This window comes from Mixophyes fleayi, chromosome 6 (assembly GCF_038048845.1).
Source record: "Mixophyes fleayi isolate aMixFle1 chromosome 6, aMixFle1.hap1, whole genome shotgun sequence".
Lineage (NCBI taxonomy): Eukaryota > Metazoa > Chordata > Amphibia > Anura > Limnodynastidae > Mixophyes > Mixophyes fleayi.
The window spans coordinates 163420822-163442289 of record NC_134407.1 but is presented as its reverse complement, the minus strand read 5'-3'; the positions used below and the strand labels follow the sequence as shown (position 1 = coordinate 163442289).

The following is a 21468-nucleotide window of genomic DNA, read 5'->3' as shown; positions in this document are numbered from 1 at the left end:
AGCTGACACCAGATTGTACAGTTCTCACTCTCTGGATGGACCCTCAGTGTGAAATAAACACTACACCTGCCAGAGAAAGGGGACAGAAAAAACGCGGGAATTTAGCATGTGTCTGAGACATGTGATAATGACGTAGTAGAGAGGCGTGACCAACCAACCCAACTATTTTAGAGTGGGCGGGGTTATAAAGTGCCCGAGTGGGGGGGCGTGGTGTAGACCAGCGGGCGTGGTGCTACTAGCGCATTGGGCGGAGTTACGTGCGCAAGCCGCTCGTGCCCTTCGATGGGCGTGTCCGGCCTCACGGGGTGTGCCTCGCGTGGTGGGTGGGTTGCCTCTCTGTTGGCAGAGAGGCGGTTGACGCGGTGACGTTGCATTTTTGCGCGGCCACGCCCCCAATCAGTCAGTCAGTCGGTGTTCGCTGGGAGGTTTGGCTCAGTCTGTTCGGTCCAGGCCGTGGTCTGCTCAGCAGTGTATCGGTTCCCGTGACAGGCCACAGGCTTCCTGCTCCCATCATGCCGGACCGTAGACCTTTCGAGCGGCTCCCCGCTGACGTGAGGCCCGTCAACTATGGGCTGTGTCTGAAGCCCGATCTCATAGACTTCACCTTCGAGGGGAAACTGGAGGCCGCTGTGGAGGTATAACAGCCGGAGCTGGGGGATCCTGGGACGACCTGTCCTGGGTACATACATATTGTATCATTATCATTAGTGCGGGCACACACACAATATTATTCATTCTTTCTTCAATGAATTTCCCGACTAGTCATGCGGTGTTTTATCATTATTGTGTTTACAGATGACTGACATCCCTAATCACATGTGCATTGCTGTAGTTGCAGGGAGTGGTGACCCCTGTGGTTACACACAGATTGAGTGCTCAGTGTGTCTCGTTACCTTATACACACACTGCCTACAGACAGTGTCCATCGCCACCTTTTTAGTTTACTACAAATAACTAGTATCACCAGTGATTAGTGGGTCCTCCAACATTTATTACAGTTCCTTTCAGGTGTGCAGTGCTGCGTGTTGTAACTCCACATAGCCTTGTAGGAAGATGATGTTTAATTATCCAGAGGATATATTATGTCTAATGCAGGTGTGCAATACTAAACAGACATTTGCAGAAGTCTGCCTTGTCAGATTGTACAGCCTGCTACAGATTTGCCATAAAGAATTAATGATGGGCTTACTATGGACTTTAACACAAGCATAACTATGCAGTCATAGGATGAGGAATCACCTTATATCAGCAGATTTCCACATGGACTTGATGTTTTATCTATTGCTTTCTCTTAGAATGAGGAAATTTTCTAATTGCATTTATGAAGGTGCTCTAATCTTGTGCTCAATTCTTTATCTGAGTACATTTATATGATGAGGATGGCATTTTGAGTACATAATTATGCACAGTTTATTTTCATGTAACAAATCAAGTTTTCTCACGTACTTTTGTAGAGGTGTTATATGGAAGGGAATGTTGAATGAACATTGTTTTGGCTTACCATCATTTTCTTGTCTCAGGAAATTTGGTGCAAAAGAATAAGGTTACAGTGAATTAATTTGCCCACCCTTTTGTCATAGTGTGTTCTTGTGAGGAAAAATGTTATTGAGTAGAAGTTTAAGTTTCACATTGATGGAATAACCCAACATTTTGGGGAAGGGCAGGGTGATGAAAGGTTTCTACTAGCAGAGAATATAATTAGTACTTTAAAATATTTCAGGTGTGTCTGAGTGTTCACAGTTCTGAATAGATGCTAATGTAACTTTGATTAGTGAACTCTTTGTCATCTTCAATATCATGTGAAAGTAAAAAAATACCTACCCAACCCATTAGTGCTATGCTATGCCCGTATTTTGGCCTTTTTATACAGACCAAATCAACATATGTTGAGACTAGACTCAAAGCATCGGTGTTCACCATGGAGCAGATATTCAACCTTGTAAAATATTTTGAAACTGAGGGCTCAAATGTGGATTTAGATAAAGTTATTATTGCTTAAGCTGTTATAGTTTATATAGTGCCAATCATATTACACAATGCTGTATCATGGATATGTATGTAGTCATTCACATCAGTCCCTGCCCCATTACAGCTTACAATGTAAATTACACACTGAGACTAGGGTCCGTTTTATCAGAAGCCAATTAACCTATCGGTATTAACACAAACAAATGTAGGCTTAATTCACGCGAAGCAAATCTACATAAGTTTTTTTTTTTAAGAGGTTATACTGTAAATGCAGTGTCATTTTCAGGCAGTTTGATGGCCATAGGATAAGTGTTCTGTCAACTGGGCATTTGTGATACATTGGAAATATTTCTAATTTTAGGGGGATATCTTTAAAACTCATATGGTTGGTAGCTCATCAAACGTGTCATGGTTTCTAAGCACAGTTCCAGTTAAAATTCACCTGACCCACAATATGTTCCTGTAGTCACAAGTAAACTTTGACTTGTGAGCTTATTGATATTTTTTCAAGATGTAAAGTAAACTAATGTCATATTAAAAACTCATTTGATATGCATGTCCAGGTTATTGTCCCATGTGCTAACAAGAGCTTTGGAAATACTTGCTGACCTTGGATGTGATGTTTGCTTGTGACCCTTTACATCAGGTGTTAGTTTAGTGTGCATTCAGTCTGTAATTAAATGTATTTCTCATAGTGGCATCAAAATATTTCAGATCATAGTAAGCTCATTCTTAATTCTCACAATCATTTTGGTCTGCCAGAGGGTTGTGCAGTGACACTAGTTGCTATTGCTGGTTTTTAATCAGTCATGGGCAAAAGGTTGCTGTGACATGTGTGGGAAGGAAAAATTTGTAATCACTGATTATTTGTAGTCTTGTATTGATGTTTTAAAGTTGTATATAACATATGCTTCCTGTGAGAACTCCACTCAGTAGAGCGGAGTGCCTCAGCTTCCATTAAAAATTGAATTCCAGTGCAGATATGTAGGTAATGTAATTTTGCCTTTTATTTATTCAACACAAATCAGTTTGGCAGACAGCCTGGAAGAAGAATGTTGGAATTTACTATTTTCCTATTTTGTTTCTTCAGGCTACTATTATTGATTTGTGATTCTGCATAGTGTCATGGATTACCATGGCAACCACACTAACATGGCACATGTAGTGAGCAGAGGGGCTTTGGAATGCCGCTCTGTGTTTTGTGAAATTCTCCCCTTCCTCTTCATCCCTCTGTCTTCATGTTACCTCCTGAGAGCTGGAAGCTAGTCTTTGTGTAACTGGCAGACATTCTTTTCAACCTCCAGAGAGAATTTGAAAAGGAAATAATGGTTTGTAGCAGGATGGTTAAGAAAAAAGAAAAATCAGGTGCATGCTTAAAAGGTATTTAACGTCTATGTGGGATTGCTGCTTTAAATGAACAACACTTTTTAATGCACAAATTAGTATTTGAGACAATCATCTCGGTGGATCCTGGAAACACACACTATTTCCTTTGCATTTGTCCAGTTGGTATTTCAGTGACCGCAGGCTCCTGAGTGTTTTAGGACCTAATCTTTGCATGTTTTGAGGTATATACTCATGTGCTGGCTTCTCCTTCTGTAAATTGGTGTTGCTTTCTAATATAAAATTCAGCAGTCATTGAAAACTAGTGACTTGGTGGCTACAATTAATATTTATGTAAATACTGTAGCCATGCAAAGAACACCAACCTGCAATTTTTTTTCCTATTAAATCTTTGTGAAAAGTAAAATATATTCTTTGTGTATAGCTAGTCATTTAATAAGTAGTTTTTAGTGCAGGAATCACAGATATTTGTGCCAATTTTACACTGCCCACCACTCCGCTAATTGGCAAATTTTTGTGGTTAAACAGATAATTCAGTTAATCATAGTATGTGTTCTCAGTTCTTTGTCTAATGTGTTGTCTTACATGATGCAAGAGAGGAGACCAGTCCTTCATAAAAATTGCTGCTAATTGTAGTCAAGAAAAGTCTGACCTTTTTTGTTTTCAACATTTTATTTGTGTAAAGTTTTCATTACACAGTTACTCATTACTTACAACTTAAGCTCTTTTGGGGTTTGCACTTTGAATGCATGACTATCACAATCCTGAAGTATTCACTTCCGCTCACTGTTGCTCTTTGCTGATTTTTCCCTTACAGTTCTATGTTCACATCATCTTGGACACATTTGCTCATGAAATAAAAGCAAGTTGAGTTGTTTTGGTCACTAAAGCTCTTGCCAAACACACCCCTCTTTGAAAGTCGCTATGTATGTCCATAATCCTAGACAACAGTCCAGCATTTTTATACATGTCCCTGACTGTTGTGATTTATACAGCAAAATGAATAATTATTTGTTTATTACAGCCTCTATATAAAAATATAAACGATTGTTGCTGCTCATCAGTCTGGAAAGGGTTATAAGGCCATTTATTTCAATTTCTATCACTTTACAGGGAGAAAGATTATTATTTACAACTGGAGAACATTAATGAAAAAATTTGTCAGTCTTCCCTATAGTGGGTATGGTAGCAAATATACCCATAGATTAGACCATATGATGCTCTGAGAAATCGCAAAATATCCAAAAGCTGCATTGAGGAATCTACAGACCTATGTCCACACTGTTCTTGGCAGGGGGTAATACAGCCCACCAGCCTCTATACCCATTCCAGGTTGAGGCATGTGTATCAGGTTGAAATTTTCACATGTTTCCACATTAATCTCAGTGGCAGGGATGTGGGTTTCCCCCCTCATGTCCATGCAGGTTGAGGGGGATGGGTCTTACCCACCTCTCCACCCAGTTGCTACCAAGTCTGGGCTGAGAGATTTAACCTTAATATCTACCACCCAAATTACTTCCAGCAGACAGTCAAGCTAATTTGGAGTTGTTCTAATTCAATTCACCATGAAGTTCTCTATTTATACCAGGCTATATTCTAGAGAATAATTTGAGACCATATGTCTGATAACTGAAGCTTGGCCTAAAGTGGATCAAAAAAATGGGACATTGATCCTAAGCACGCCTGCAAATCTATATCCAGACATCTGAAAAATAGATATATCAAAGTTTTATGATGACCAAGTCAAAGTCCACATCTCAATCCCATTGTGATGCCCTCAAACATCAGTGAACTGAAGCTGTGTTGTAAGGGGAAGTCTGGCAAAATATGAGGGCTAAATGTGTTTCTACAAGCTTCTGAATCATGTTCTACACACTTCTGCACACATTACTGCTTTATAGTGGCGCTTTTTATGGTTAGTAAAATATGTTCTGGATTATTTGTCATGTCTATCAGTTTTTAGTACTTGTTGAGGAATAAATGTCCTGTTTGTAAATACAGATTCGAAATAGGATCCACCTTTTCACTTGGTTGTATATATGTGTGTATGTCTATAAAATTATAACCGTGCACTTGTGTTTACTCATGTAACCACCGCAGGTGCAGCTTTTCCTGATAAACTGAAGTAGTCACTTGCAGGAGAGCATACATGAAATGCTTTAATCCAAATACATTTGTCACTCTAGATGGCCAGTTTCAAGCCTAGAACTATTTTACAGTGACTGAACGGTCAAGCATAGTTTTAACTTTATCATGTTTGGATTTCTTGCGAGAGAGAGTAATATATTCTAATATATATATATATATATTTTTTTTTATTTTTTTTTGCAGATATATCTTATTCACTTGAAACAAATTTTGTTAGTGTATTTACAATTTGAGGAACATTCCACTACTTTTACAGAATTGTCTACCACATGTCTGCACACACATTCAGTGTGGTGCTTTATCTTGATTGTTACTGATAAATGATGTACTTCTAAAGTTAAAATAGTTTTGGGTGAGTTTTGATTGCAGAAGCACTGGCATAAATATTATGTGCTCAGCTTATGTCTGTAACCTGTTTTGCATGGTTATACTGTACTTCCAGTATACAAAAAGTGTATTAATCTACCATCAGACGCAGCCATGCAATCCCAGGGAGTATGCTTGGACAAATCTTTTGTCTGATAGCTGCAATAGTATTTCCACGAAGTGTTGTACCTGTTTTACATGAATCTAATTTTACTGGGGTAATTAAGAGCCCTTGGTGCATGTTGGCATGAGCAGGATGGTTGGGGGGTTGTGCAGTGAGTGAGCATGCTGATAAGAAGTGTTCTAAAGGCTCTCTGCTCTTTATATTATATGTCATGTCACTGTGGTTACCTTGTTAGTGACTTGACACTTGTAAATTATTTTTAGCTGCTTGAAGAAAAAAAAACAACCCCATGTATCTCCTTACAGTAAGCAAGATTCACTTATGTAAAATAAGAAACATTGGCATTGCAGCTTTAATATATGGGTACTAGAAAGTATGGTCTCTGACGTGTAGTTACCTCTCTAAAATTGGTATGTACCAGCTGCTATGAGAATTCTCTCTCCCCTTTGTTGTAATCACTGCACCTGTCAATTTATAACAGGGAGCATATCTGTGGGCATTGGAGTGTTATACAGGTGTAAGAAAGGATAGGCAGAGTGTATACAGAGCATTTGGCAGGAAACATTAGCTTCAATATAAGTGAAAGTGTTTGGAGCAGGTTAAGCTCATCATGTATGAATTCAGTATCTGTTCCTTTAGAGGGGTGCTTGGCAAGGAAGTGGATCTACATTTATGGAGGCTAAATAAAATTCTAGAGGAAATTACATTACCTACAGGAACAAAGTTGGCTCAGCCTTATGGGACATTTTAAGTTCACCCACAGATGCTTCTCATGGTAATTTTGTCTTATCTGGTGTAGAGAAATCGCCTATTTTGATTTGGTCACAAATTATATTTGTGCCCTTAAGTTATCTTTATTTTTCCCTGCCAGTTAAAACAGTATTCTTCTTCCACGTGTACCCTTCAAAAGAGTTTTAATGCTTTTAACAGATTTAAATTATATTTTAGGAATAAAACGCACTCCTGCTAGAAGATTATATTGTTGTCAGATTTCTGAAATCAAACTGCAGTGTATTTGTCATCTTATTTCTGATACTATCATGTATGGCTGCCAGTCACATACAAACAGCTCTCAGCATGTCATGTGATAGGAGAGTGGGGAGAAAGAGGGGAGGATTTTAAAGTGCAGACAAAGCTCAGAGATGCATTTCAAAGGCGTTTTCAAAATAGAAAGTTTGTCTGGTATCCAGACACCCCAGTTGGTAGTTTAGCAGCAGTCTGCCCCAAGCTCCCACACTGTTGCCTGTTTGCAGCCATTGTTTCTAGGATGAGGAGAAAATTACTCTTCACTGCCACAAAGGCTGTGAATGTAATTCTGTAATTAATGGGGCAGGTGAATGAACAGTTCCTACAGTCAAATGCAATCCGATGCTACACTAGTTACAAATCCCCCATACATAACATAAATTGCTATGAATGCCTATGATGCTAAAAGCGCTGGAGCTACCCTTGTGTCTGTCTGCAAAAGGGTAACAGCAGAGGTTCCTAAGGGACTGCCTCAAATGCCTAATTGGGGGGACTTTGGGGGGGGGGGGGGGGGGTGGGGGTGCAATTTAATGTGGTATGATTTTAACTCTCTTAGCTATAGATAAAATTTACGTCTGTGCCCCTCCAGAGGTCTTCAAGTGACATTTATAGGCATCATTAGGCCTAGTAGCCAGTGGCATTTTACTTGGGTTATGAAAATCATGGAAAAATAGTGAAACTCAGCCTGGCCTACTGTGTGAGCACATTAACTCAAACTTCTGGCACTGAAAGGGTTAACTCAGCAAGTGAATCATACGCAGCAAAAATTGTCAGGTCAGTAATGTGTTGTCTAATTATGTTTTTTATTGCATATGTGAGATTGTTTAAAGTGATTATTTTAAGTGGACACAAAGTGGCTGTCTGATGTGGACATCAAAGGTTACATTTACAGTTGCTTTGTTAGAACATGCTACCAGTCTGATGTGCAATCTTATTGCATTGGCTGTTTCTTGAGCCTTCTCTTTGTAGTAACCCATAGATATGTATACCTATTGAGTGCATTAGTCCTTGCCCTTTTGGCTGACTCAGCAGTTCCTTTTTGTGCAGTAGGATGCCATATTTTTATATTGGTCTCCACTGTCTGTAAAATGATGCTTAATCTGCTCCGTCTTAGGCTGGGTACACTCTACAGTGTTTTAAGACGATTGTCGGTCCAATCAAACGTTAAACGACCGTTTTGGCCTTATATCGCATTAGTGTGTACACTGCAACAATGAACGATTATCGTTCCAAAGCACATCGTATATTTTAATTTGATTTTAAACAAAACTAAAAATCTCGTTCAACGATGGAACAATGTCGTTCCTATTCTGCAGTGTGTGTGCACTCACGCCCAGCAGTATCCATAGATCTCTATTCAGTGTGCAGACTCAGGATCTTTTCAGCCGATGTTTCTGATGGGTGAAGAGCACAGATCTGAAGGGAAAACGTGTATAGTGTGAATCGGCATGCTGATCGTGACTTTTTTTTAAAAGCAGCTATCCCACATAGGTTTATAGAATGATAATGTATTTAGTAAAGTACATTCTACATTGTTTTTCTTCATATGTTTCATAGGTATGGCCTTTATGCACTATATTTATGTAATATAGAGCGCTCCCTGCTGATGGCTTGATTAAGTTTTCAAGTTAACCTTTTGGGAGATGCTCTCTTATAGTCTGTCTTCCTCTATACTTCACAGCTTGCTTGGTCTTTATATTGTAAGTTGTACGTTTATGTATTCGGGAGTTAAATTCCTGGTCGTTTTTAGCTTCTTCAGTTTTGAAGTGGGGGCATGGAATATTACAACCTGTAGCCAATAGGATCTTTGCAAAGCAGCAGGAGATGACGGTAGTGTCATGATGTGATGACTGTAGTGTCATGATGTGATAAGGGGAATGGAGGAAAATAGCCAGATTGTGCCGTTGGGGGATCCTGTTCTTTCAAACTTTCAGAGTACTGATGTAACACTTCTATAAAACAATTTTATATTACTTACATTTGGTGTTTCATATTGCTTATTAATGCATTGACACTACAGTTTACCACACCAAAGTTTACTTAACTTAATATATAAGAAATTTAAAGTTCTTGGCATGCAGCTTATTAATATTTATTGTATTGGGAAATAAGCTGGTAACAAAGCGTTGGGACTCGCAATTTTTCCCCAAAAGTGAGTGTAATGTGGGAGATTAATGATTTCTGATTTTCCCTCCTTCCATCCAGGTTAAAAATGCCACCAATCAAATTGTGATGAATTGTGCAGACATTGATATCATCACCGCCTCGTATGCTGTGGAAGGAGATGAAGGTAAGTAGCTATGAAGATGTTCTAGTCAGGGAAAGTAGTCTATAAAAACAAAACAATGCATTATTGAATTTGTATATACCTAATTGCATTGGTCTATAGTGTGATCATTGTTACTGAGTAAAATTATCTAGCCTACCAGTCTCATTTTAAAATGGCCTCACAAGTAATATATCAAGACAGATTGTTTTAAATCTGATTATTTCTAATCATCCAGATTACACAGGCGTTATTATTTTGATCTCACAATGCAGAATATTTTCAGAAAATGCACCATGTAGGACAGTTTGCCCTTACTCATACAGTCACAGTACATCTACTTCAATCCAATCCTTGGATAAAAATATTTAGCCTAGTCTGATCGGATTATTGATTTGTTCATGTAAATTCGATCGTATTAGTTACCCATACATGCAGATTCTTTAATAACTCCATTAAAAAGGATGGCTTTAGCAATTGGATTGTTAGTGTGTGGCCATTTTAAGAACCTTCACATACTTTTGTAGTGATGGTGGTACTCCATTTTTTTGTATGACATCCATAGTCAATGTTCCTGTCCTGGTACTAATGAACGTTGGCATTTATGTGTACAGATAAGCCATCTTGTCTTGTAGCCATTGCATGACTAACACTTGAATTGTTATTTTATCTTGGACCTTAAAGAAAGCATAGCATAAACAGAGTGAAGCTTTTTAATTCTAGACATTGGCTACAAGTGATTAAGGAGGGTGGGAGAGGTTGACTCATTCTATCAAAATTCAGACCTTCAGAAGGAACTGCAGAGATAGTTGTGACATATATGACTTTGGTTTAATATAGTAAATGAAAAATGAGTTTGTGGAGGGTCAAGCAAGGACCAAACAAACCAAGATGTTAATCTACTCAAGAAGTTTTAAGGCGTACAAGAGGAAAGTGCTTTTTAAGTATGGGTGTGACTTTTGATGCTGATGGATTTGACGGATGAGAACGTAGATGTAATAGAAGAACATGCCCTGAAACTTAGCCCATAGATGGTAAAAGTACGATGTGAGAACACTAGTTGCAAAATGTAATGTTCTAAGATTATAATAGAAGTGTACTAGTTGTGGTGTATTTAGAATGAAAATATGGATTGAACAGAATAAAACATTGAAAGAGTTGGTGTAACTCTTTTTGCGTGCAATGATAAATCATGGTGTGTGCAGAAATGTAATGAAAGAATTGTAAGCATGTAGCAAGTGAAAGGAGGAAGTTATAGTGAAAGAAACACTGAGCAAGATTTACTTCCAGTTATTACATGTAGATTGTGCTTGGGGAGGACAGAGGCCTGTAGCTCTGTTTCTCTGTACTTTACATGGATATCATGTTCTATTTATAACTAAGATCTCATTTCTGTAATTGTTCTGTAAACCTAGGGAAACACTTTATTGTTTCGATTAGAAGCTGATTGCTTTTTTTGAGGACTGCCATATTTTCTTTGCTGGGGGTATAATGCATAATCCACACATATGTTAGTCTGATAAATATTTATGGGTAATTGTGTGTAGTACTAAAACATTAAATCTTGAAGTACCACCATCATCAACAGCAGCTATTTATATAGGGCTACTAATTCTACAGCGCTGTACAGAGAACTACCCCATTGGAGCTTACAGTCTAAATCCCTAACATATACACACACACAGACCAATAGAGACTAAGATCAATTTAATAGCAGCCGATTAAGCTACCAGTATGTTTTTGGAGTGTGGGTGGAAACCGGAGCATCCATAGGAAACCCATGCAAACATGGGAGAACATACAAACTCCACTCACTACACCTATAGTACAAAGATTTTCATACAAGTGAACTGTTAATAACATTGAACAATAATACATGTAAAAGCTGTGGTAGTACACTCTTATGTTGATCTGAAATTAGTGGTATTATGAGTATTATTCTCTCCCTGATTCCCTTCTAGTACCCTTGCATCCTTCGCCCACTCATTTTATAGTCTATCCTCTCCCATTCTATCCTTCCTCTCCCTACACTTTTAGTCTTTAACCATGTCAACTTACTTAGGTCCAATGCCCACCCCACACACAAGCAACCACACCAATGTCATTCATATCTCCCCACTTCCCTTCTCCCTTTCTCCTGTGCTCTCTGGAATTACAGATCCATCCGCAACAAACTGCCCTCAATCATTTATCTCTTCATCTCCAACTCTCTTAACCTTGCGATCACAAAAACCTACATAGAAACATAGAATTTGATGGCACATAAGAACTGTTTGGCCCATCTAATCTTCCCATTTTTTAACCTATGGTAACCTTAAACTTTATTTGATCCTTTATTGTTTCTAAAAATATCCTTCTGTCTATCCCAAACATGTTTAAATTGCTCTACTGTATTAGTAGTTGCTACTACCTCTGATAGGAGGCTATTTCACTTATCCACTACCGTTTCTGTGAAGTCGTTTTTCCTCAAATTTCCTTTTGAATCCACTTCCTTCCAGTTTCAGTGCACGACTTTGTGTTCTTTTCTTTTGAAGAATGTTTCCCTCCTCTACCTTACTAAAACCCTTGATATGTTTGAAAGCTTCTATCATGTCCCCACTTTTCCTTCTCTGCTACAAACTATACATATTAAGATCCTTTACTCTTTCTGGGTAAGTTTTGTGCTGTAGGCCGTGCACTATTTTAGTTGCCATTCTTTGTACATTTTCTAATTTATTCATATCCTTCTGCAGATATACCCATTCAGATTTGAGCACAGTATTCTAGATGAGGCCGTGCCAATGACCTATACAGTGGCATTATTACTACTTTCTTTCTGGTACTGATTCCTTTCCCTATGCAACCCCCAAGCCTGAAATAGTGACTCCTAGATCCCTTTCCTCCTCAGTAGTTTTCATTATAGTGCCATTGATACTGTATTTCTCTTTCATCCTTTTGGGGGAGACACTGCTACCATGGGGACTTGGGTTGTAGTTGGGGAGTGAGGGAGTTGGCACTTGTTACTTGTGACCTGCTGACAGACCCCTACCCTCTGCAACCCCCCTCCTCCACCTGTATCTCCTCATTGTAGAGGAGATACAGGTGGAGGAGGCATACTTCTAAAATGCTGGTTTAGATTAGTAAGGTTTTCTTTTTTTTTTTAAATGGTTATTGACAGTCAGATAGGATACACAGTGTGAATCATATACATGTTATATCATACAGAATAAAATAAATAACTTAAATAAAGAGCTCTTCGTGCACTGGATAGCAGGGTTTTTCTTCTTAATTTTTTTTCTTTGGCACACTGTTAAAAATAAAAAAAAATAAAAAATAAAAATAAGAGGCAGCAGGCTGTGTAAGAGGGTGAGAGCCGACAGGTTCACTCCCAGCATGGCTATGGAAAGTGGGACAGGCGGCTTCATTAGTTGTGGTCACACTTGGTGGTACCTGATGACCGGCGCTACCTTCGGGTATAGAGTGCTGCGATTCGGAGCTATGGTGGCCGCCTTCTTATGGCCACTACCAAATTCCCCCCTCGGAGAGGAGGAGGGGATTTAGGTAAATTATTTACATCAAGTATTTAAGCAAGACCCGACTGTGCACTTATCTTATAGAAGTGGCGCACATTGGTGGTCTAAGAGAGAGACCGTTGAAGCACAATGCTCCCCCCCCCACATACACACAGAAGAGGGTGCAATGGCATCGCCTAAGGTGCCAAGATCTGCTCGGGAAAAGTACATAGTACACTCCCCAGTTTCTGCTTCACTGCTTGCTGGGGCACAATAGCATACAACATATAGCAAGATACATCTTTTGACTGATGATATCTTTTATAACCTTCTTTTCTTGTGTTGTATAATTGCTAACTGTCTCTGTATATTTTATATCTGTGATTGTTTCTTTTATTTTATAATGTCTGATAAAGGGAAAGCACCAAAAGCAAAATACTTTGCTTGCTCAAAATGCAAGGTAAAATTGCCAAATGTACAGCAGGACCCGGGGGCGCTCTGCGTAGATTGAGACAGGGTCCCAGGAGACGCAGGCCCAGGGTAGTATTTAGCTGTTAACGTAAGAACCGGTGTGGGCTGTATCGCTGGCACAGTCGATGGGCACTCTGGTGCAGATTCTCACCCATCAGGCGGAGACTGCAGCGCTATCTGAGAGTTCTTCTTCTACCTCGACAGGGGGGGCTACAGTTTCAGCGGTACTCCAATGACAAGGCACACTTGGGAACCACTGGCCCTTTCTTTTCTACTGCTTCCCAAAGGAACCCGTAGTGGAGCCCGCTTGGTCTACTTCTTTGGTTAGGGGAATTGATAGACTGAACAAGTTTTTAGACTCCCCGAGATCTTCTCAGTCTAGAACCAAACGTAAAAGGACCAATCATTCACTTTTTTCTGTATCCGATTCAGAGATATCTTCGGAAGAGGATGGAGAAATCCCTTACGAGACAGACGGTCCCCAGATGACTGATATTGATTCCCACAGAAATCAAGGCATTGAGGATCTGGTCCTAGCAGTCAGAGGGACCTTAGACCTACACCCCCCCCCCCCCTCCGACACATTATGCTCCCTCAAGACACATTAGGTACTTGCCTATTGCTGCGACAGAAAACTTCCTGCAGAGTAAGCAGGGAAAGCTGTACAGAGAGTCAGAAGCTCCAAATCTCGCAAGATTTGGAGCTCCTAGCTTGCTCTGCAGGCTGCTGGACAGTGTGGCATGTGTTGTTATTGCATGCAATATTTACTAGTTTTTCAGGGGTGGGCAACTTGACATGAGTTTCATTGCCAGCCTGCGCAGCACCCCCACATGCCCCCCTCCCTCCACACCAGAGTTCCCCTCAGCTTACTAGCGCTTCTCTTACCTAATACACAATTGATATCAGCAACTGCCCAGGAACAGGTACATTACTGCTGCTGCAGCTGCCTCTCCTGTGTACCATATGACCACAGCAGTCACAAAAAGGGGATCTAACCTCTACAGTGTGGGGTGTTTGAACACTGTCCAATCCCCCCCCCGCCCCCGCACGTGGGTGATGTGCGTGCACCAAAAATACTTTGTTAGATTTTTTTTTTAAAAAAAACCATAGTGCTCCAGAGGGGCCCCTGGCCCCCCAGGCAGACCCGCCCTAGGTAATTTGTACACCCCCCCCCCTCTGTGCCCCTGATCACTGCAGTGCACAGTTTAAAGTTATACAGGTTTGTGCAGCAGTTCACAAACGGTCGTTTACAACCCACCGGTTTTGAAAAGCTTACCAATCTTCTACTTGACTATTTTACCATGTAGTATTCATCACCCTCTTTCATCCTCCATCTCGCTCTCTTCTTGTCTTCAGATCCCTTTACATTAGCTTACCACATGTGTCAATCGTTTGTCTGCCCTTTTGGTATGTGCTGCTTTCATTTTAGTTAATTTCAGATACTGTCCCTTTTGAGTATTAAAGGCAGGGAATATTTTGACTACAAGGATTACAGCAAGTCAGCTGACGTGAATGTATTGAGAACAATTGCAATGGGTCTAAAAAGGCAACAGATTTAAAGAAGTTCTTGCCGACATTTACTATTGAGGCCATGTAAATGTTATGGGCTAAATTCTGTTTAAACTTTAATGTAATCTACCTTTTGAGTATTACAAAGAAGGTGAGACATATAAAATGGGCCACTCAGCCCATGAGTTTTAAATAATTCAACTAATCCAACTCCTTCACAATGGCCACTCTCTTCCTTCGTTATATTGCTGCTCATTTCTCAAATGTTCTTTTAAGGTGTTTCTTCTGGAAAACCTAGTGCATGGACGGTGGTTTCTTATTCTCTCTCAGCAGTCTTCCTTTACTGTGCTGTAGAGTAATCCCTGGCCCCCTTGTCATTTGTTTAAGCACTTGATATGAGACTAGATAGTGGGCCTCTTTAATGTTGTCTGAAGATATTCTTATGGGTACTTTCTGTACCATTGCTTTCTTTATTCCCCTCCCCTGTTTCCTCAAAAACTTTTCCATGCAATCTATCACATTTAGAATGTGAATTGTCAGAGTAATTTCAGTGAGCGATCTGTACATGAGCCTTGATATAATTTTGCAGTTTGCTCCTGGTGCACTTTGCCCCTTCTAGGTTGCATAGAATTTACTGATACCTGTTCTTTGCCCTAAGTGTTTTGTAGCTGAAAGCTTTTTTTTTTAACCCAACATTGTCATGTTATATAGGATGTTGGCTTTTGGACAATGTTTACTGATTGTGTTGCTGGATCGCATATAAACCCACTAGTATCAATGTGAGCTCTGGGATTCCAGAGAGGAATTTGTCAGTTGTATTTGTATGGCTTTGATTATGACACTCGCATATATATAGCAAGTTAGTTTAGGCAAGGTTCCTTGTTAGTCCTCTCCTATGTGAAATAACAGTAGCATCCACTCACTCCACCCCCACAATAAGGATTGCACCCCCAGATTCTTGATCAGGTTGGGAATGAACAGGTGAAGCAAGAGTCAGCTAAGCATTCCTTTGCTTGACAATGAGCCATGTACTAGGAGTGAGTTTCATGACTTTATGATGAACAGGTTATTAATTGAAGTTGGCTTATTGGTGCGGGGCCTTACAGTTTGTTGGGAATGAAAAGGAGGAAAGAGGTGATGTTTTCGATGACTACTACCAATTCAATTTGTAAAGCACTAGAGAGCCATTACTGAGAGAATATTGAACGGATATTGTCCTGATCAGATCTTTATAAATCAGTTGTGTCTCAACCTAAAATCTATGATCAGGAGGTTGCCCACTCAGACATTTTTAACTATTTTGATCTGGTACAGTCCATCATTTACAAGCCATTAGTGCATCAGTTTATTAAGGAGACAAATGCACTAATGGAGCTTTCTATCCATGCCAGAGAGCAAGGCTAAGCTGGGTTTATATCATTAGTGCTGGGGGAGGAGAGTTGAATGTTGTCTCTGTGCGTGCTGTAGATTTCAGGCCTGCACTCTCTGTAGAGCAAGGCTGCTCACTTCTAGCTGTAACTTGTCCACTAGCACATGGATGGCTATAACCTGGTACACAGGTATATCCTACAATGTATATTTACCTATAAAGCCCTTAAATAATCAATCATTAGAGGTTAATAAGAATCCGTTCAAATGGCTCCCTACCAATGTCTTTTCTGTGAATGGTTACATCATTGTTTCACCCGCAGTTCTCTTAAACTCTCCTGGTACCAGCACATCACAAGTCTGGACTTGCCAAACATATTTCTTGGTAAATTAAACTAACCTGAGAGATGTGCGAATACTTACAGGACCATAAAGCACATTACACTGGACACCTACAGTTAGAACTATGTAGTCTAGCACACATCTCTGGTCATGCAGTGCTGCCAGAAGTCTGCAGTGCTCTCATTTACATACCTCAAGTGTTAAACATCTGTATGTGGTAGTTAATTGTTGGTATTAATTTGCCCAAGAACTGTACTTCGGCACAGCTTACTATTAATACTACACCTCCAGACGGTGGTTGTCTGCTGTATAGCTCACTGCTACCGCTTAGATGCCAGAAACATGTAAAATTCTGCATTATTTTACTGGAAGGCACCTTTGTTAGTTACCTTTTATCACAAAAATCAAAAGAAACGGTTGCACACAGGTAGGGGACTCTATATCGATCCTTGATGACAAAATGTAATTTTCTAAGATAGATAGGGTGCACTCTTATATTCTAATATCCGTGATTAGAACAAAAAGAGAAGCAAAAGATGCACTCCAGTCCTCAACTGTCAATTATGCATATAATATATAATCCTGTATTTAAAACTTCACTTTTATTACATCATATTAAAATAACCAAAAAACTGCGAAATATTAAAAATGTAAATGTATGTGTTGTGTATTTAAAAGTTGAATAGTACTCAACAGTGGCATGAAATACACATATTAATATATTGGAGGGTAATTCTAATAATTGGGTTCCTATGTACCTGTATTTGGAGTCCCTATAGATTAGTTACCTTTTACATCCTGCTACCAGTTTTGCATGTGTATAGCTAGCGTTCATTGCCACGCCGTTGTGTTTCTGTGCACAGTTTACGCCTTGTTAGATGTAACTACCCCCCACCCTCTGCCATGGGATTGTTCAGTAGCACAAAGGGATTCAAGATTTCCACTGCAGCCTGTGGCACCACATGAAGGTTAGCGGGGAAGCTTCCACAGAAAGGTGCAATGTGTAGATCACATCATATACACCATCTCCCGCTGTGTACAGATCAGAATGTTATGTAATCATCTACATTCCCAGCCCTGAGCTAGATCTGTGAGCGACTATTTCTAATATACAGCTACAAATTTGAGCCACCCTTCATCATCAACACTTAGATAGCGCCAACAAATTTCATAACGCTTTAAATTTGAGGACAAACACAGTAATACAAAACTGGGTAATACAGACAGAGGTAAGAAGGCCTGCTTGCAATCTTACAATCATCCTTAACATGTTTTAAGCAAAAAGTGCATTTTAACTATTTGATAATTTCTCAATGCATTGTTTTGCCGATTTTATTGCATTTTAGCCATAAATGTCTTTTATTTTAGAAAGGGAGTCTAGATGCATACAAAATCCAGGCCTTGTGCTTTGTTGTAAATAGCCCTGCTCACTGTTCTGTTGCATGACTTATTGTGTAAGTGTTCTGTGATAGAATTCCTAACAATCAGTGAAGGCAAATCACACCTAGATATGAGGGACAACACATGCAAGTACCTTGTTTTGGTAGGTAGGATGTTGCTGACAAGCTCTCTGACGACAGTGGAAGGTATTTAGCAAATTTGCATTTAAGTAATGCAAAAAAAGTCATAGCTAAACATACTTGAATTTTTGATAAAGTTTACTTTTTAGAAACATTTTAACATAATACCGTACTCCATTTCTATTCTTTGATCATTGATGTAAAATCTCCAAGTGTCTGTAGAATGAATTGTCCCTTTATCAGGATGTCTGTTGTTTTGTGCTGACATGAGTCTGGGGTATGCCCAGTTGTGCCAGGTATGATCTCAACACTGGTTTTGATGCCAACTTAGTCTGCAGTCAGCAGCATGCTTGGTGCCTGTCTACACAGCAGGCTATTTTGCCAGCAAATGTCCTTACTGCAGAGGTTCATGTTTTAAATCAACACATACTGAATCCATTCAGTCTGCAGTACATTTGGGAGCAAATGTGCAACATTTTAGTGTTGCTTGTAGAGTTTATTTCTGATGCAATTGTCTAGAGACTTATTGTCATGCTCTGTGGCAATCTCAAGTGTTCCCTTATAAATAAACACTCAGCACCATAATAATATTGCTGGTAGAGACCTCAATCAAAACATATTACATTTTTTATTTTACAGATCAGCCGTATTAAATAGATCTTTAATTTCTTGGTTTTTCTTTCTGAATTTATGTTCAAAATCTGTCTTTATAATCGTTCCCTTGGGAGTTGGAGAGAACAGTGTGTGTGAGGGAAAAATTACATGTATTCATCTGACAGGATAAAGTAAAATACTGTTCTTGGCTTTTATTTCAATGTATTTTTCTGTAAACCATTAAACGGACAATCACCATTATATACAGGGAACAGTGTTTATCTTTATTTGCACTTCCATATATTGTCCCTTTTATGTCTGTATAAATTGTTGTTCCTGCTCACATTGCAGAAATTCATGCCACTGGTTTTAACTACCAGAATGAGGATGAGAAAGTGACTCTGTCGTTCCCCAGTACTTTGCAAACGGGTAAGTTTAAAAAGTGAAAAAATAAATACAAATAAATCTGTTGGGACTTAGACTGCCACATTCAAAAACTGAACTATTAGAAAGTTTGTTTCTGTTGCTGTCCACTAAATGCTGATTACTATGTCACCCTAGCAACTTAGGTTAACAGGATAGACCCTGAGATATTTGAGCAAACTGTTTATCACAGAAGTTTTAGAAAACAGCTATGTCAGTCCACATACCCCATATCTAGATAGTCTTGTGTTTTATCTAATTATTCAGTGATATACCGTGTGCCAAGCTGCCTTATTAGTACACTGTTTTGGGTACTATACTCAATTGGCCAAGTTGCATCTTGTATGCCAGTTGGTGTTATACAGTTGCACTGATCTTTGCTATACCCAGATGACACATCCAAGTAGCCAGCTATAGTCATGTACATTCCAACAGTGTGCCTTACTATTAACTATCTATGCATAACACAAGGCAGAAGAACTCTGTTCTGTGTGCCAAGCTCTGGATCCATTCACTTTTACTTTCTTTGTGTGTAGGTTTTGGGATGTTGAAGATTGATTTTGTTGGGGAGCTGAATGATAAAATGAAAGGTTTCTACAGAAGTAAATACACCACAGCTTCTGGGGAGGTGCGCTATGCTGCAGTCACTCAGTTTGAGGTAAGAAAATATAGACTCCTGTGTTTTACTAGAGCAGTGATGGGCAATATGATTATTTTCACCGGTCTCACAGCTAGCCCTTGTTGCCACAATATAGGGGCTTGCATTACCTTTGGTTCATATAAGTGTATAAACATGTTTCATTCAGTGTAAAAATAAATAAATATGGCGTATAGGAAATACAAGCAGAATAATGAAGACAAAGAGGGGTATCTTAGATAGGAGGCTAAGAAGGTAATCGGTTGTGCAAAGGCACAGTCTGAAGAGACAATGACCCAATCAGTAGATAAAAGGGAGAACGTTTTTACTAGGTATAACCGTGAAAGGAGGAATAATAAGACTAAAGACAGTCTTGTTGAGAAGACGTGGTAATAGCATATCATCTTAATAATTATTTTTGCTCCGTATTCACTACAGAAAGAGCGGGAAAGTGGCAACAGTTAATTTGCAAGTATATTCATAAAATGAGGTAGATAGTAGTACATTTACAGAGGAGAAGGTCCTAACCAGAGCTCTCAAAACTGAAAGTGGATAAATCAAGGGACCAGGTGGGATCCATCCAAAGATACTAAAAGCTTCAAGGGATGCTGGTAACACCATTAACAGAATTAATAAACGAGTCACTAGCTACAGGAGAAATTACAGAGGCCAGCAACTACTGACCAGTGAGCCTTACATCAGTAGTAGGGAAACTGATGGAAACGCTCTTAAAAGAAAGAGTTGTAGAATATCTCAAAACCAGTAGCTTACAGGATCCCAAACAGTATGGATTTACTGGGGGCAGATTACGTTAAACAAATCTTCTTCTTGACTTTTTTGACTAGGTGACTAAAGTCATCTAAATAGATCAAGGGGGGGAGGGCATAGATGTAGTTTATCTGGATTTTATTAAGGCTTTTGACACTGTCCCACATTACAGACTATTAAATAAACTAGAGCGCTTTGGGTTTGATTCTAAGATGGTTGATTGGATAAGATCTTGGTTGCAGGATGGAAAACAGGGTTATAGTAAATGGAGTGCATTCAAAGGAGGAATAAGTTACCAGTGGTGTACCCCAAGGATCTGTACTTGGACCAGTGCTTTGTAATATCTTTATTGGTGACATTGCCAAAAGGCATAATTTCCCTTCAATACCATTTGCAGATGACACAGATATACAACAGAGTAGACACATCAGGAGGGATAAAACAAGTGATTGATGATCTAGGTAGACTATGAATGGTCAAGAGTGGCAACTACAGTTTAATGCCCGAAAATGAAAAATCATGTACTTGGGTTTCAAAAATCTAAATGCTAAATATAGTATTAGTGGCACTATAATGAAAACTACTGTGGAGGAAAAGGATCTAGGAGTCACTATTTCAGATGACTTAACGGCAGGTAAGCAATGTAACAAAGCTATGAAGAAATGTCAGATGCTTGGTTGTATAGAAAGAGGAATACGTAGCAGAAAGAAGTAATGTCACTGTATAGATTATTGGCACAGCCTCATCTAGAATACTGTGTTCAAAACTGGAGGTCATATCTCCAGAAGGATATAAATACATTAGAGTCTGTACAAAGAAGGTCAACTAAAATGGTGCATGGCCTACAGCACAGAACTACCAGAAAGCGTAAAAGATCTTAATATGTATCGAGCAGAGAAGGGAAAGGGGGGACATGATAGAAACTTTCAAATATATCAAGGGTTTTAACAAGGTACAGGAGGGAAACATTCTTCAAAGTAAGATTATGGCTTAAGATTAAAGGAAATTATGGTAGAAGTAAAGGACATGCACTGAAACTGGAGGGAAGTAGGTTCAGAGGAAATTTGAGGAAAAACTACTTCACAGAAAGGATAGTGGATAAG

General features: G+C 39.3%; 1 protein-coding gene across 1 annotated transcript in view; it reads left to right on the top strand.

The window, feature by feature from the left end:
• The first annotated feature begins 285 nt into the window (after window positions 1–285).
• The window catches only part of NPEPPS (aminopeptidase puromycin sensitive), a 38368-nt gene continuing 17185 nt past the window's right edge, over window positions 286–21468 (top strand). Inside the window, exons 1-4 of the mRNA XM_075177022.1 lie at window positions 286–635; window positions 9182–9266; window positions 18889–18966; window positions 19497–19618. Coding sequence (XP_075033123.1) covers window positions 513–635; window positions 9182–9266; window positions 18889–18966; window positions 19497–19618 — 408 coding nt within the window. The 5' untranslated portion in view covers window positions 286–512. The remainder of the gene's footprint in view (window positions 636–9181; window positions 9267–18888; window positions 18967–19496; window positions 19619–21468) is intronic.